This window comes from Rhinoderma darwinii, chromosome 2 (genome assembly GCF_050947455.1).
Source record: "Rhinoderma darwinii isolate aRhiDar2 chromosome 2, aRhiDar2.hap1, whole genome shotgun sequence".
Taxonomy (NCBI): Eukaryota; Metazoa; Chordata; class Amphibia; order Anura; family Rhinodermatidae; genus Rhinoderma; species Rhinoderma darwinii.
The window spans coordinates 356301742-356318341 of NC_134688.1; the positions used below are offsets into that span (position 1 = coordinate 356301742).

Consider the following 16600-nt stretch of genomic DNA (forward strand, 5'->3'; position numbering starts at 1 on the left):
GGGTTAAAGCATTGTCAGGTGGGTGCAAAATTTGCCATCAGGCCTATAAGACTCGCTAGTTAGATAAAGCAGTTTGTGCTCTGCTTACTGTAAGCTGGGATAGGAACTAGCAACCATAGTTAGCCATTTTTAAAGGCATGGTGTCGCCCGAAAAACATGTTTTTTTTTTTAAATTTAAACATTTAGTGTGTGGGTGATTAAACATTGTTCAAATTTTTTTTATTTTTTTCGCGAGTCAGGAAATATTATAAATTTTTTCAAATTTATAATACTACCCATTTTTGGTCACTAGATGGAGCTAGTTCCCAAAATTGCAGCATTGCAACATTGGGTTAAAAGCTCTCGCTCTAGTGAGCTCTCAGCATCCCCCCCTCCTTTATCCTGGCTAGTGCCGGGATAAACGAGGGGTTTGAAAGGTTTAACCTCCTACACTGTGTGTCGCCATTTTTTGAGGTAACCCACAGTGTAGTAGGTTTACATACAGTAGTAAACACACACAAACACTAACATACATTGAAATCGCTTACCTGCTCCTGCCGCCGCGGCTCCCTCCGGCCCGTCCGCTCCCTTTGCTGCCGCTGTTCCATGTGCACAAGTCCGGAAGCCGCGACCGGAAGTAGTAATATTACAGTCCGGCCGCGACTTCCGGTCCACAGGAAAATGGCGCCGGATGGCGCCAATTTCGAATAGGACTGTGTGGGAGCGGCGCATGCGCAGTTCCCACACAGACGCCGTACACGGACGTGAATGGGACGGGAGCCGTTCACAGTCCCTATGGGACTGTGGCTGCCGTACTCCATGTCTGTGTGTGTCGTTAATCGACACACACAGAAATGGAACAAAAAATGGCAGCCCCCATAGGGAAGAAAAAGTGTAAAAATAAGAAACAGTAAAACACAAACACACAAATGAATATAAACGTTTTTATTACAGCACTAACATCTTTAACATATAAAAAAATTATTTGCCATGACACTGTTCCTTTAAAGCTATGAAAGACTGTATTTGGTAACCTAACAACCAAACCTGCGCTCAAGACTTCCCTGCCCTCTCCTCCTTCTCCCGATCCCTCTTATGTTATTTTTACACCGTTTTCATACTAGTCAAGTAGTAACATCCCAGTCTTCACTTAACTTTAAGGGAATGTATTACCTATAGTTTTTTACTAATTAAAATCAGTTGAACCATAGGAATCTGTAAATAGGGGACCCATCGACTTCTATGGGAGAGTTTTCTAGGTATGTTCTGTGACCTGTGCACAAGTTATTGTGCAGGAAGGGATACAAGGGGAGTTGTATCCACCAATGTTGGTATTTTTATACTGCTGCTAAATTGAAAATATCTTGCCGGTAGCAAAGTTTAAGCATCTGGTCAGTTCAAAGAAGAAAATTCCACTTCATCACTATGAGGGCTTATTCAGACGAACGGGATATACGTCCGTGCAACGCACGTGATTTTCACACGCGTCGCACGGACCTATATTAGTCTATGGGGCAGTGCAGACAGTTGCGTGATTTTTACGCAGCGTGAGTCCGCTGCGAAAAAGTCACGACATGTCCGTTCTTTGGGCGTATTTCGCGCATCATGCACCCATTGAAGTCAATGGGTGCGTGAAAATCACGCGCACCACACGGAAGCACTTCCGTGGGACGAGCGTGATTCGCGCAACAGCTGTGAAAAGGATGAATGAAAACAGAAAAGCACCACGTGCTTTTCTGTTTACAAACATCCAAGCGGAGTGTCATAATGATGGCGGCTGCGCGAAAAGCACACAGCCGCGCATCATACGAGGCTGACACACGGAGCTGTCAAGTGCCTTTTGCGCACACAAAACGGCGCGTTTTTTGCACGCGCAAAACGCACACGTTCGTGTGAATCCGGCCTTATACAGATGATGTAATCTAAAGCTGCTCATACACATTAGATATAGATAGGCAGCAATGCAGTTGATCGATCATACCTTGGATCCCATCAACAGGCCAGATGAAACTAACCAATCAGGGGACAGATTTTCCCACAAAAAAGGATACCCCCTAATTTCATATACATATCATTCCACATGACCAATGGCAGACAGCGGTTGGGTAGCAGTATAACATTTTCATTTAATCATCAGTCTCAAAAAGGATGAAAACCACAGTTTAAAGAGGCTCTGTCACCAGATTATAAGCGCGAGATCACGCTGTGCAGTGAAAGAAGCTGGGCTGGAATGAAGAGAAGTGTATGACGCTGATTGGTCACTGATTGGTCAGCGTCATACACTCCTCTGTACAACGCCCTCTTGGTCAAAAGTTAAAAAACGCCCAGTTTTCTATTAAGAAACTAATTAGCATAAATCTAAAATTGTTCATAACTTGCTAAAAAATTATAATTTTTAAAAATAAAAACCACTGTTGTTATTTACACTACAGCGCCTAGCAGATTATGTAGGGGATAGGGCATTTATAAATTGGTTATAGAGCCTCTTTAAGCCGATTTTTATCTAATTTGTATGGGCAACTTTCTTTCAGAAACAGCGCCACATCTGTCCATGGGTTGTTTCTGGAATTGCAGCTCAGCTCTATTTTAGGGGAATGGCGTTGAACTGCAATACCACACACAACCTGTAGACAGGTGTGGCACTGTATTTGGAAGAAAGCACACATGAATTTCTAATCCTGTACAACCCCTTTATGCGATTTTGATTACAATAGCATTTTACCAGAATGTCTGCAGGATCTGAGCTATCAGAGTGGAAATCAAATTCTAATGCAACTTTTCTTTTCTTCTTTGCTGAATCTTGTGGATGTATAGTAACATTTCCATACCTTGGAGGAGTCTTCACAGAAAATGTCTGAAAGTAAATTGTTTTTAAAGAGACTCTGTCACCACATTATAAGTGCCCTAACTCCTACATATGGAGATCGGCGCTATAATGTAGGTGACAGCAGTGCTTTTTATTTAGAAAAACTATCTATTTTTACCACTTTATGAGCGATTTTAGCTTTATACTAATGAGTTTCTTAATGCCCAAGTGGGCGTTGTACAGAGGAGTGTATGACGCTGACCAATCAGTGACCAATCAGCGCCATACAATTCTCTCCGTTCATTTACACTGCAGATAGCCATATAGCTATATCGCTATGTGCAGCCACATAAACACACTATAACGTTACTGCAGTGTCCTGACTATGAATATACATTACCTCCAGCCGGGACGTGATGTGTATTCAGAATGTAACTTCGCTTATGTGTATATATATATATATATATATATATATATATATATATATATATATATATATATATATATATTTATTTTCTACACGTCTTATTGCTGTTAAAACTTATTTACCTATGTATTGTTCTCTTCATTTGCATTTTTCCTCAACTACTATATGTTAAATGACCTACAGGAATGTTGTTTACATTCACATTATCATTACGTCACAGCAGGCTGCCTGTTTCAAACTGTTTTTGGCGGTTTTTTCATCACAGTGTGTCTTCTGATTGCACTGCTAATTATTATTTAAGCAGTCTGTTGTTTCTCTCATTTGTATTTGACCTGATGAAGACGCTGGTTCGGCGTAGAAACACGTAGTCCGTTTTATGTTTGTTCTAATAAATGTAGTCTTATTTTGAACTACTGGATTGTCCTCTATTGGATGTTAGCAGCGCTATTTTTTGGAAGCTCCATTTTTTTGCATATATATATATATTCAGAATCCTGTTACTTCTGTATCGTCTCTGTGATATTTACAGCAAGGCAAGCGTAATCTCGCGAGATTACGATGTAACTTGTCATTTCAAACGAGATTACGTTTGCCTTGGTGTAATCTCACAGAAAAGATTCAGAAGTGGCAGGATTCTGAATACACATCACGTCCTGGCTGGAGGTAATGTATATTCATTGTCAGGACACTGCAGTAACGTTATAGTGTGTTTATGTGGCTGCACATAGCGATATAACTATATTGCTATTGCTGTATAAATGAACGGAGAGAAGTGTATTACGCTGATTAGACTAAGTGGGCGTTGTACAGAGGAGTGTATGACGCCGACCAAAGTAAAAACACGCCTACTTGGGCATTAAGAAACTCATTAGCATAAAGCTAAAAATCGCTCATAAAGTGGTAAAAATAGATCGTTTTTCTAAATAAAAAGCACTGCTGTGACCTACATTATAGCGCCGATTTCCTTATGTAGGAGATAGGGCACTTATAATGTGGTGACAGATTTGATAAAATTAAGGCACACATTTACTAGGGAAAAAAATGCTTAACACCAAACAAATCTAGAGTGCATTAAAGCAAATAAAATTAAATTAAAAAACGACATTATTTAGGAAAATATTCACAATAAAAAGCTCACTACTTACACAAAAATGTTAAAATCCTTGATTCCTAAGATTCATAATTTATATATGGGGCAATGTTAAACCTTATCATTGAATTATGAATGAAATCCAAGCAACGGTGAGTTATAGACTGCCACAACTCAAGCGTTATCACACTGCAGACTTGCTGCATATCGTGGAGTTTTGGACAGCAAATTAACCAAAGAATGAGGCATATTTACTAATACTGTCTTAAATATAGACAGCTTTGGCTATGTTGACATCAGCGTTGCCTTTGCATTGAGGGGTTCCGGCTGAGGTTTCCATCGGGTTAACCCCTCAACGGAACAGCAAATGGAAACCTTGGCTTCCGTTTGAATCACCATTGATCTCAATGTTTTTTCTTCTAATACGGAGATTAAGTCAATGGTGTTACTTATGGTATGGACAGTGCTCATGATCTGTGTGTATTCACATCCATATGAATTTGTATGGTTTCTAGAGTCTTTCTAGTGAGACTCGGCTCTTTGTATCCATCTGTGTTCTCAATTTTTGTACTTTTAATGAATTTAATAAAATATATATTTTAAGCGTACAAGCATTTCTTTTTTGTGGCCATTATGCTCTTAAGGAGCTTTAGATTGCATTATTGTGTTGGAGTTTGGGCCACACTGTTTGTTTTGGATGATTATTGAAATATAGATGCGCCAAATGTATCACAGTAGCTCATGCTGGATGATAAATCTGGCGCACCTTTAGACAATTCTGTCTGACTTTATACCATCCCTTAGTTGGCTCCTTTTAGTCCAAAATTCAAGCCCCTTTCCTGCTAAGCCATGACCCCTTGTCAAGGGAGTCTCAAATATATGATCTTTTTGGCCTCAAGACAACTCTATCTGGAAACTTTGGCTGCGACATAAGTTGCATGGCCAAAGATTACTATGTCCTGTAGTCTATATCGCAAGTAATGAAACTCTATGTGGTCACGATGTGACCTGCAAGTAACTGCGACATGACAGTTTAGATTTCTTGCAACTATCATGTCACAGCAACTTGCGCGTCATGACATGACCACATTGACTTTTATTATTTGCAATGTAGGGCTACGGGACATAACATACTCTATAATAGATACATGATAGTAATAATAATAATAATCTTTAATTTGTACGACATAAAAAAAATCTGCACTTAGATAGACATAGATTGTGATAATTATAATATCTTTATAAGTCTATCTAAATGTAGGGGACATGGCGATCTTTGGCCGTGAAACCTGTCGTGGCCAAAGTCGCCGTGTAGCCCCAGGCTAAAACTATACTATATATCAATATATATTAGATAGATATAGATAGATAGAAAAATATATTTATTGGAAAAAAAACGAAAGACGGTGTGTGTTTGTTTTACATAACATTACTTATTCTTCTTCCTCTCTGACAGCCTGCCAGGAGAGGGAGAAGATAAAACCAATAGAAAAGTTTCTTATTTACTAATAAACTTTTGTGATCATTGTGACAGGCTGTCACAACAACCACATGCCCAGACACCACACTGATTTGTCTACGGGTAAAGCTCAGTGATATCAGCTGTATAGAGATAACTATCACGGAGCTCCATGCAGCCGGCAGGTAAGCACCAATGGGGGAATTATTGTGATAGTTGTGACAAGCTGTCACAACGATCACATGCCCGGAGAACACGCCGATTGGTCTCTGGGTCAAGCTCTGTAATATCAGCTGTCTAGAGACCGCTGTATAACGGAGCTCCACTGAGCAGGGGGAGCAGCAAGCAGGCTAAATTTAAATTACATTCTGAAACGTCCTTGCAGAGTTAAGTGCGGAACGCCCAGATGTTTATAGTCTATGAGTGGTACGTAACTGCTCAAATGACAATAGCATCCATGTAGAAATATTTGTTTATTAGTCACTCATGTGCAACGTTCTGGCTGTATTGGTTGAAAAAGGCTGAACCCCAGATGAAAGGTTGCAAATGGGTAACCAATAAAATTAGTATTTCTACATGAATACTGCAGTACTTTGACGTTCTATTTTATATATTGATAATAGTGGAGTCTCTCCAGGCGACTTTGCATCCAGAGAATTTTACATGGTCCTGATTTTTTGGGTATTTAAACTAAGCAATGTATAAAAAAATTGAAAAATATCTAGCAACCTTAAAATTACAGTTTAAAATAGAATAATCGTTTACAGAATACTGTTGCAAACCATAGGTAGGCAGCACTGCGGCTCATTGATAAACATTGATGCCTTGAAGCACTGGGGTCCAGAGTACAAATTTAACAAAGGACAACATTTGTATGGAGTATGTATGTTCTACATTGTGTTTGTGTGGGTTTCCACTGAGTTCGTTGCTTTCCTCCCTCATTCCCAAAAAACATACTGATAGTTTAATTGGGTTAACGTCAAATTGGCCTTTGTGTGCGTATGGGATAGAAAAATTTAATTGTCAGGCCCATTAGGGACAGAGACTGATATGACTGGTGACAAACTCTGTACAGTGAGGCAGAATATATTGGCGCTATACAAGAAATCAGGAAATAGGAACTGTGGGGCATAAACCGCAATAATGCATTTATACCTTTGGAATAACACTCTTGCTGATGTTAGATGTGTTCAATGGAAATGCATTTTTATTATCTGACTTTCTTCCTTTCTCCTTCAGCGGTGTTTTCATTGAGAAAGATGATGAATGCTGCATATCCCCAATTTTAGTAGATTGCTTTGGAGTTTCCATAAACACAGTCTGAGCTTCCTAGAAAAGAAACAACCAAATACACTGCATGTACTTAGGATCTACAGTATGTACTATATATAGGCTTTGCCTAATGATAATTTTCAATTTCATAAAATGTAGTTTACCTTGTGCTGCATTCTTGATTTAAAGTTCATTTTCTCCTTCAAGAATAAAAATATGAATTAAATGGTTGAAGAAAAACATTAAATTATACATGTGCACATAAAACAACAGGATAAATAAATAATGATAAAACTTTGATGTTTACTAAAGTTAGAGCTACACAGACTTTCGCCTCATGACTCCTTGTAGCAGAGCCGCAAGCTACAAGTCTCACATAGTTTAGGCTATATTCGCCCCTTGATTGTGCCCTGCAAAAGTGTATTTTTATTATATGCAAGCCTGAAACAATTTGGTGAATTTGGCACATGTCCGGTAAAGTTTGCGCAATTTTCACTGGCAAAAAAGTGTTAGACAATAATGTGATCAGAAACATACTGCCACATCCCCATATTAACTTACTACGTGAATTCATTCTGTACTATTTTATTATTATTGCTCCATTGGTCTTTCCTTCCTCTGTGAGCAAACTGTGTGAAAATTCAGATCACCACACATGGCTCCCAGTTTACAACTTAAAGTCTAAGGGGCAAAGACAGAGCATGAGGTAGATGCAGGGTCAGTGATGGGCCTAGGGTCAAATTCAAGGAAGAGAACAACAAATACAAAAACAGAGAGCAGAAGAATAGTCAGACAGTCTGACTAATAGTCAAACAAGCAGAACATACATTTCACCATATAATATGGCACAGGAACCAGGATAGTATAACTATTAACTGTTATTGAAGTTAGAACACAAAGAAGTTTAAAGTGCCCCCTGATTTACAAAACGATCCCAAGTTTAATATTGATCAGACAGCCATGCAGGTGCGCCCAGCAGTCCCTCTGTGACTCTCCTGGCGGCAGCAGTTAGCAGAGGAGGACAATGCAGGAGTGCTGCAAGGTAAGTTTGTTACAGCACCCCCCTTTTGGGAAGGGCCACCGAACCGTTAGGTTTGGATTTATAGAATTTAACTTTTTTTTTAAACTGTCAGCATGAACAGAACTGTCAGGAAGCCAGGATCTCTCCTCAGGCCCATAACCTTTCCAATGCACCAAATAGTGAAGGGAGCCACTAATTCTCATGGAGTTAACAATTTGATAAACCCCAAATTCTTGATGGCCCTCTACAATAACAGGCTGTGTTGGCTTGGTAGGTTAAATTGGAGTGCGGTAAGGTTTTAAGAGGGATTTAGGGAACATGTTAGAAATTTTCAAGGAAGGTGGCAATGAAAGACAAGAAACAGTTGGATACATCTATAATCTCATAAGGCACAAAATACTTCACCCCCCGCTACAAACAAAGAACGAGAAGATCGCTTTCTACCCACCGTTATATTTTGTCTCCTAACAGTCTGATTAAAATTCCGCTGCACTTCCGACCATTCTGATTTTAAGGCTGGCTATACACATCAGATAGCTGTCGACCCAACGCTCGGTCAGCCGACAGCTGTTCCCTCAGATTCCCCTAAACATATGCATTCTCAGTGGTGGCTTATCTCCCCCTGAGAACAAAATAATTAGGCATGTTGAAGTCTAACTGCTTCATTCTTCTCTCCCCTGACATCTGCTGCTGGGAGTCGCCCATGTAGATTTGATGGTCGGACGATCCTGCTGAAATCCTGATATAAGTCTAATGTATATGTTTTTCCAACATCAGACGAGGAAAAAAACCAAAACTAAAATCAGGGATGAAAACCAGAATTACAAAAGAAAGGCGAGGTTTTGATTATCTCTTGACAAGGATTATTTAAAGTGTACCTAACTTTTCAGGTGATTTTTCAGAATAAGCGGTCATATGTGTGTAAATGAGGAATAACACTATTTAAGGCCATGATATGACTTGTATATGACATTTTTTAGGAGTTTTCTCCTCTGAAGGCTCTCTCTATTTCTCAGTTGTCTCTGAGCTAGTGGGTGAGCCTAACGGCTGTCATGTCTTCTATACACTGCACACACAGAAAAGCAGAATCCTGCTCTCCAATCCGTATCTATCACATATATAGATGGAGCAGCAGAATTAAGAAAATTATACAGCAGTATTGAGAAGTGTAACTGAGAATCCAGCACTGTGGTGACATAGAAATCTTACCATGACGCCTGTGTGTTTCTGAATCTGCTCCTGCTTCCTTCCCCTGCTCACCCCTCCCTTCTCCTTAGACTTGTATACAGCGTGTCTGTTTATCAGGCAATACACTTGAATAGGGTGATAGACTGGTGCTGTCACAAGAATAAAAGATGGGTATCAGTAGAACAGACCTTTTCTGAGACAAGTTTGGAATGTTTACCATGGGCCAACAGGGAAATAGTGATATATTTTGATAGGTATTACCCTCGTACAATTTTATATATAATGTTGGAGCAATTCACACTAGGTGTACACCACCAATTAACGATATATGAATAAAGGATCGGGGAGTAGGAAAAGTAGTGTGTTTTATTAAATGTAAAAAATAAAAAATACATTATTATTGAATTGATATTAAAAACAATGTTAGAGGAAAATGACGTTGCGCCAAAGTCCCCTGAATTGGCACACTATGACAAATTATGTCTGGATTGAAAATGCTCCGGATTATTGAAGATGAATATATCTGGCCTCCACTGTTGTGTAATTGTGGAGAAACTGTAATAGTCCCTACCGTGGTCCAGAGACTATAGAATTAAAGAATTATAAATGACTGTCTCCCTCAGTGTAGGTGAGGAAACAGACAGAAAACACTTGAAACTAAAGGTTCCCCCAACGGGCTGTAAATAAAGCCCAGCGGTGGGGAAACATTTGCCTCAATGTGATACAATGTGTAACATATGCATGCAATCCTGTGTGAGCAGGCACGACACAGCAGAGTTGTAACTGCTGCGTATTGGCAACTCCACAGGGAAAGGGAGTACGGGATAAGCCACAGTCACGGACGAGTAGCCGCAGAGGTGGTATGTCTGGACAGCGATATTAAATCAAAGTGACGGCAAGTATTCCGGCACACACATTAAGTAATTAATACCAACTCAGTACTGTGGATCTATGAGCTTACCCTTACTTGATGTGGTTATACCCATTGGCAGTAGTTTCCATATACAACCCACTAAATTACACTTTCTCGTCTCACTTATGGTGATGAGAGATCAATTTATTACCATTGTGTTTATAGTCATCAATTTAATGATCAATAGATTATATTCATACAATATGTACAATAAAGTTTTATCTTTAAAGAGGCTCTGTCACCAGATTTTGCAACCCCTATCTGCTATTGCAGCAGATCGGCGCTGCAATGTAGATTACAGTAACGTTTTTATTTTAAAAAAACGAGCATTTTTGGCCAAGTTATGACCATTTTTGTAGTTATGCAAATGAGGCTTGCAAAAGTCCAAGTGGGTGTGTTTAAAAGTACAAGTCCAAGTGGGTGTGTATTATGTGCGTACATCGGGGCGTTTTTAATACTTGTACTAGCTGGGCGCTGTGAAGAGAAGTAACATCCTCTTCTCTTCAGAACGCCCAGCTTCTGACAGTGCAGACCTGTGACGTCACTCACAGGTCCTGCATCGTGACGGCCACATCGGCACCAGAGGCTACAGCTGATTCTGCAGCAGCATCAGCGTTTGCAGGTAAGATCGACTTACCTGCAAACGCTGATGCTGCTGCAGAATCAGCTGTAGCCTCTGGTGCCGATGTGGCCGTCACGATGCAGGACCTGTGAGTGACGTCACAGATCTGCACTGCCACAAGCTGGGCGTTCTGAAGAGAAGAGGATGTTACTTCTCATCAGAGCGCCCAGCTAGTGAAAGTATTAAAAACGCCCCGATGTACGCACATAATACACACCCACTTGGACTTGTACTTTTAAACACACCCACTTGGACTTTTGCAAGCCTCATTTGCATAACTACAAAAATGGTCATAACTTGGCCAAAAATGCTCGTTTTTTTAAAATAAAAACGTTACTGTAATCTACATTGCAGCGCCTATCTGCTGCAATAGCAGATAGGGGTTGCAAAATCTGGTGACAGAGCCTCTTTAAGGCCCTCTCAAGATTTAAAACCCTGGTAGCTGCTCTGTGTTTTACAGGCAATCCTAACAAATCCTGATTGTCATAAACAGTAGTATCTTCTGGTCCTTCTATGTTGAAAAAACGTTTTTTTTCTTTTAGAACACTCTGAATAATTTAATTATAACTTAAATGGTGACATTTTTCTGATGATTGCAGTGTAACAACTATTTTAGATAAAACCTACATGCAGGCATATCCTACTTATACCAGTAAATCTGCAGTATATTTAGTTAACACCTTCACGACAACCATATGGCTATATACATTCCAACTGCCGATGCCCTGTGCAGTTGTCACGTATATAAACGTTGGCAGCATGGAACGTGGTTTAATGTGTACAGTGCTGCTTCAGTGTGAGCAGCGCTACACTATTCTGTCTGCCGGCTCTCTACAAATGCCCGCACCTCTCCCCCTTAGTTTCATCAAACAACCATGTGTTTGATCACTGTTAGGGGACTTAGAAGTACAGCGTTGCACACATTGAAGTAGTGCTGTACTTTTCTGTCCCCCGGCACTATCCCCCCTCCTTCTCCCGCGGTTCCTGGTTTCTGCCCAGAGATCACTGAGCCAATAAGCTCAGTCTCTGGGTAGATGATGAGCTGATGATCACCATGATTGTCCAATCATGGCGAACATAGAAAAGTTTGTTTGCTAAACAAGTTTATGAAGCAGCTCTGAACTCTTAGCCTTCTTCACGTTGTCTCAGGTCATTCAGATCCTGTACCTGGGGGGGGGTGCAGATACATTGAGTCTTTGATGCAGCCCCACAGAAAGAAGTCGCATGATGTTAGATCTGGCGAATGTGGAGGCCAGCGCAGCATTAGTGAGTCATTGATTCCGGCGTGGCCGATCCAATGTTCCGGTAGAGTTTCATTCAGCTATCAGCGAACATCCAAATTCTGATAGACTGCATTTGGCAGATCTTCCTCTTTCGGTGTTATAAGCCATTCCTCTAACATGTCCAGGTAGTAGTGGCCAGTGACCCGGGATTATGGTGTGGGGTGGCATAATGTATGGTAGCCAGACCCCTCTAGTCTTCATTTCACGTACACTAAAAGCTCGGCGTTACATTGATTTGGTCGTGGAACCAGTGATATGGCCATTTCTCCAAAGTGTTTCAGAAGCCATTTTTTTAACAGGACAACACCAGGCCGCAAGTTGTTCGTGCTACTGTGAGCAGCCTGCGTGGCCTAAATGTGCTACCATGGCCTGCAGCGTCTCCGGACCTGTCTCCCATTGAGCACATCTGTTATGGAATTGAAATTTGAGTAATTTCCCAAAGGCTGCTAGAGAGTGCCGGGAGAGAGGGTGCACCTAAAACAGCAACCGAATCCGTCACAACTCTGATCGACGGTGTCTAAGGCGACCCTAAGGTGTTTACCACAGCCGACCACAAGGTGGGATGGACTTTCCTGTTTAGGACCCAGGTTGTCTTAGCAGAGGTCAGCGTTGGATAGAAGATGCAATGCAGACTAACCTGATCAGGAAACCAGACGGCCAGGGGTTAAACAGAAAGTCTAAATCAGAAGGAAAGTGGATATCAGGAATAGCAAAGGTCAAAACCGTCCGGGAACAGATAATCCAAAATCAGCAACATGGGGTTAACGAGAGACAAGCCAAGATCAGTTTCCAAAAGGACAAGAAGTCAGGGTGCAGGGAATGTAGGAAGCTTGTACAGACACCAGAAGACAGGAAAATTCACAAGCACAAACAGGTTGAGGAGGCTGGGTAGAAATCCTAATTCTACACCTGAAGGCAGAAAGACAGACAAAAGAGATAGGCTTAGGGTAAAACAGACATGCCCAGAAGCCAGAACCATAGTCATGGTAACCTTAAGGGAACAGGCATTTTCCTGACAGTATCCCCCTTCTACGAGGGGCCACCGGACTCTTACACCTCGGACTAGGTTTCAAAGGAAACTTTAAATTAAAAACTTTAACCAAACGACTGGAATGTACTGGATGGGCAGGGACCCAAGTTCGCCCTTCTGGCCCATACCCCTTCCAGTGCACCAAAGCCTTTAAAATACCCCTGACCCTTCTAGAATTCAAAATTCTCTGAACCTCAAACTCCCCATCTCCCCCAACCTGAACTGGAGGAGGTGGTTTCCTGAATGGATTAGATGGTGGAAAAAAATTTTTAGGAGCGATTTGTGAAATACATCATAAATCCTAAAACATGGAGGAAGAGCCAGACGAAAAGACACAGGGTTAATTATTTCATATTGTCCAATAAATCTAGGAAAAAGCTTGAGAGAAGGCACTTTCAGTCGCAGATTTTTAGTAGAGAGCCACACCTTTTGGCCCTTCACTGAACACAGGAGCTACAGTATTTCTTTTGTTAGCATTTTTCTTTTGAATAACTTGGGAGTTCTTCAGATTGAACCTGAGCCCAAACTGTGCACAGGTTATTTCATTCAACTTCCACTTCAGGGTTATCACTAAAAGAGGCAGAAAATTAACCAAAACGAGGATGAAAACCTTAATTACAGAAAAACGGCGAGGTATCAAGAGAAACATGGCGGCGATTATTTATCGCAAATTCTGCTAAAGGAAGATATGAGACCCACTCAGCCTGGTTATCAGCAATATAACACCTAAGATACTGTTCCAAGGTTTGATTAAAATGTTCGGTTTGACCATTACTCTCAGGGTGGAATGCAGAAGAGAACGATAATTGTACCCCAAGTTTCCTACAGAAGGCTCTCCAGAAGCTAGCCACAAATTGTACACCTCTATCAGAGACAATATTTTCCGGAATACCATGCAGGCGAGGTAAATCAGTAAACAAAATCCATGGACAGATCAGACCAAGGTCTCTGCAGAACAGGCAATGGCAGTAGTTCCCCACAGGACGAGTTTGAGGAGTCTTAGCGCGAGTGCAGTCATAGCAAGCAGAGATATAGGAACTCACATCACGAGATAAGGATGGCCGCCAATAGAGCCGTGACACCAAACTTTTAATATGAGTTATCCCTGGATGGCTACACAGAACACAATCATGTAACTCAATAAGCAAACAAAATCTGAACTGGGGAGGTACAAACAACTTCCCAGAAGGAATGGTTTGCGGAGCGAGTTGCTGACATTCTTTAATTTCAATTGAAAGATCTAATGATATTGCAGAAACCACAATTCCCTTAGATAAAATATGTTCAGGATGCATGTTGGGGACCTGTAAGGAACAGAAGCTTCGAGACAATGCGTCAGCCCTGATATTTTTAGACCCGGGTCTGTGAGTTACAATGAAGTCAAATTTGGTAAAGAACAAGGCCCACCTAGATTGTTTAGGATTGAGTCTTTTGGCCAAAAAATAGTCAAAAAAAAAGTCAGGTCAGTCAGTACAGTAATTTGATGTTAGGCTCCCTCTAGAAAGTGGTGCCACTCTTCAAACGCCAACTTAATAGCAAGAAGCTCGCGATTACCTATATCATAATTTCTTTCAGTGGAAGAAAATTTGAGAGAGAAAAAAGCACAAGGATGCAAGTTAGTCAATACAGAAGACCCTTGAGACAACACAGCCCCCATACCTATTCCTGAGGCATCAACTTCAACAATAAAGGGACTAGAAAGGTCAGGTTGAACAAGTACAGCTGCTTTCATAAAACATTGTTTTATGGTTTTAAAGGAGGAAACGGCAGTAGGTTTCCAATTTAAAAGTTCAGAACCCACTTTAGTAAGATCTGTCAAAGGTTTGGCAATGGAGGAAAAATTATAAATTAATTTTCGGTAATAATTTGAAAAACCCAAGAACTTCTGCAGAGCCTTTAATGAAATGGGTTGAACCCAATCAAGAATTTCTTGAACCTTAGCGAAGTCCATACGAAAATCATTAGGAGACAGCACATGAAATTAATTTACTGAACTGCGAAAATAAATTATTCAAACTTCACGTAAAGACAATTTTCCCTCAGTACTTGAAGGACAGACCTTAAATGTTGGACATGAGAGGAAGAAAACACAAGAATATAGTCTAGGTACACCACCACAAAATGTTCAATAAAATTTCTGAAAATATCATTAACCAGGTTTTGAAAAACTGCAGGAGTATTACTTAAACCAAAAGGCATGACCAAATACTCATAATGACCATCTGGAGAATTAAATGCTGTCTTCCACTCATCCCCTTTGCTGATACGAACCAAAAATTGTAGGCCCCGCGTAAATCTAGTTTAGAAAACCACTTGGCTCCTGAGATCTGATAAAACATGTCCGGAATGAGTGGAAGAGGATATTGATTCTTAACAGTAATCTAAAAAGTAAGCCACCATCTTTTTTTAAAACAAAGAAATAACCTGCTCACACCGGAGAAGTAGACGGACAAATATGACCCTTATGAAGAATGTCTTTAACCTCTTCCTGCCCTGCTCCGTAATAGTACGTCCTGCAGAGGGGTTAGTTCCCGCATCAGGACGAACAGTTGCGGAGTAGTTCCCGGCGCACACTGTCCTAACGAACAGTATCCGGGAACCGGGAGGTCAGCTGTCCCCGACAGCTGACACTCCAGCCTTGCCGGTCAGCGGACCATCGCCGCTGATTTCGGCAATTAACCCCATAAATGCGGCGACAGATTGCTGTCGCCGCATTTAAGGGGTTTGAAGCACCGTGGGGGCTGCCGACGCTTGTCACGGCAATCGGAGGTCAGACAATGACCTCCGGGTTGCCATGTACGGAAGCAGTCTCTGCCGGTCCTCCGAGGCTTCCTGTCAGTGTGACTGTCACGTCACAATGACAGTTGGAATGCATTACACTACGTGTGTGGTGTAATGTATTCCAGCAGCGATCAGAGCTGCAAGTCTAAGTGTCCCCTAGTGGGACAAGTGAAAAAAGTAAAAAAAATAATAAAAATGTTTTCAAAAAGTGTAAAAATAAAAGTTAGAAATTATATAAACAAACACTGCATTTTTTTCCTATAATAAGTCTTTCATTATAGGAAAAAAATTAACACGTTAAAAAAGTACACATATCTGATATCACCGCGTTCGTAACGACCCCAACTATAAAACTGTAATGTTATTTTTCCCGCACGATGAACACCCCAAAATAAAATCAATAAAAAACTACACCAGAATCGCTATTTTTTGGTCTCTACCCCTCCCAAAATAGAGAATAAAAAGTGATCAAAAAGTCCCAAAAATAGTACCGATAAGAACTACAACCCGTCCCGCAAAAAACAAGCCCTTACACAGCTTTTTTGACTGAAAAATAAAAAAGTTACGGCTCTCAGAATATGGTGACACAGAAAATAAATTATTTGATAAAAAAGTGATTTTATTGCGCAAACGCTGCAAAACATCAAAAAACCTATATACATCTGGTATCGCCGTAATCGTATCGACCCGCAGAATAAAGTAAAATCGTCATTTATAGTGCACGGTGAA

At 40.7% G+C, this 16600-nt stretch overlaps 1 protein-coding gene across 3 annotated transcripts in view; it reads right to left on the bottom strand.

Moving 5' to 3' along the window:
- The window catches only part of SYCP1 (synaptonemal complex protein 1), a 433751-nt gene that overhangs the window by 14340 nt on the left and 402811 nt on the right, over positions 1–16600 (bottom strand). For 2 of the 3 annotated variants that reach the window (XM_075850715.1, XM_075850716.1), the window contains exons 28-30: positions 7198–7233; positions 6917–7090; positions 2702–2833 (exon numbers count right to left, since the gene is read on the bottom strand). In XM_075850715.1, coding sequence (XP_075706830.1) covers positions 2702–2833; positions 6917–7090; positions 7198–7233 — 342 coding nt within the window. Of the gene's footprint in view, positions 1–2701; positions 2834–6916; positions 7091–7197; positions 7234–9310; positions 9392–16600 lie in introns of those variants that run through there. The other variant, XM_075850717.1, reaches the window with a different exon arrangement.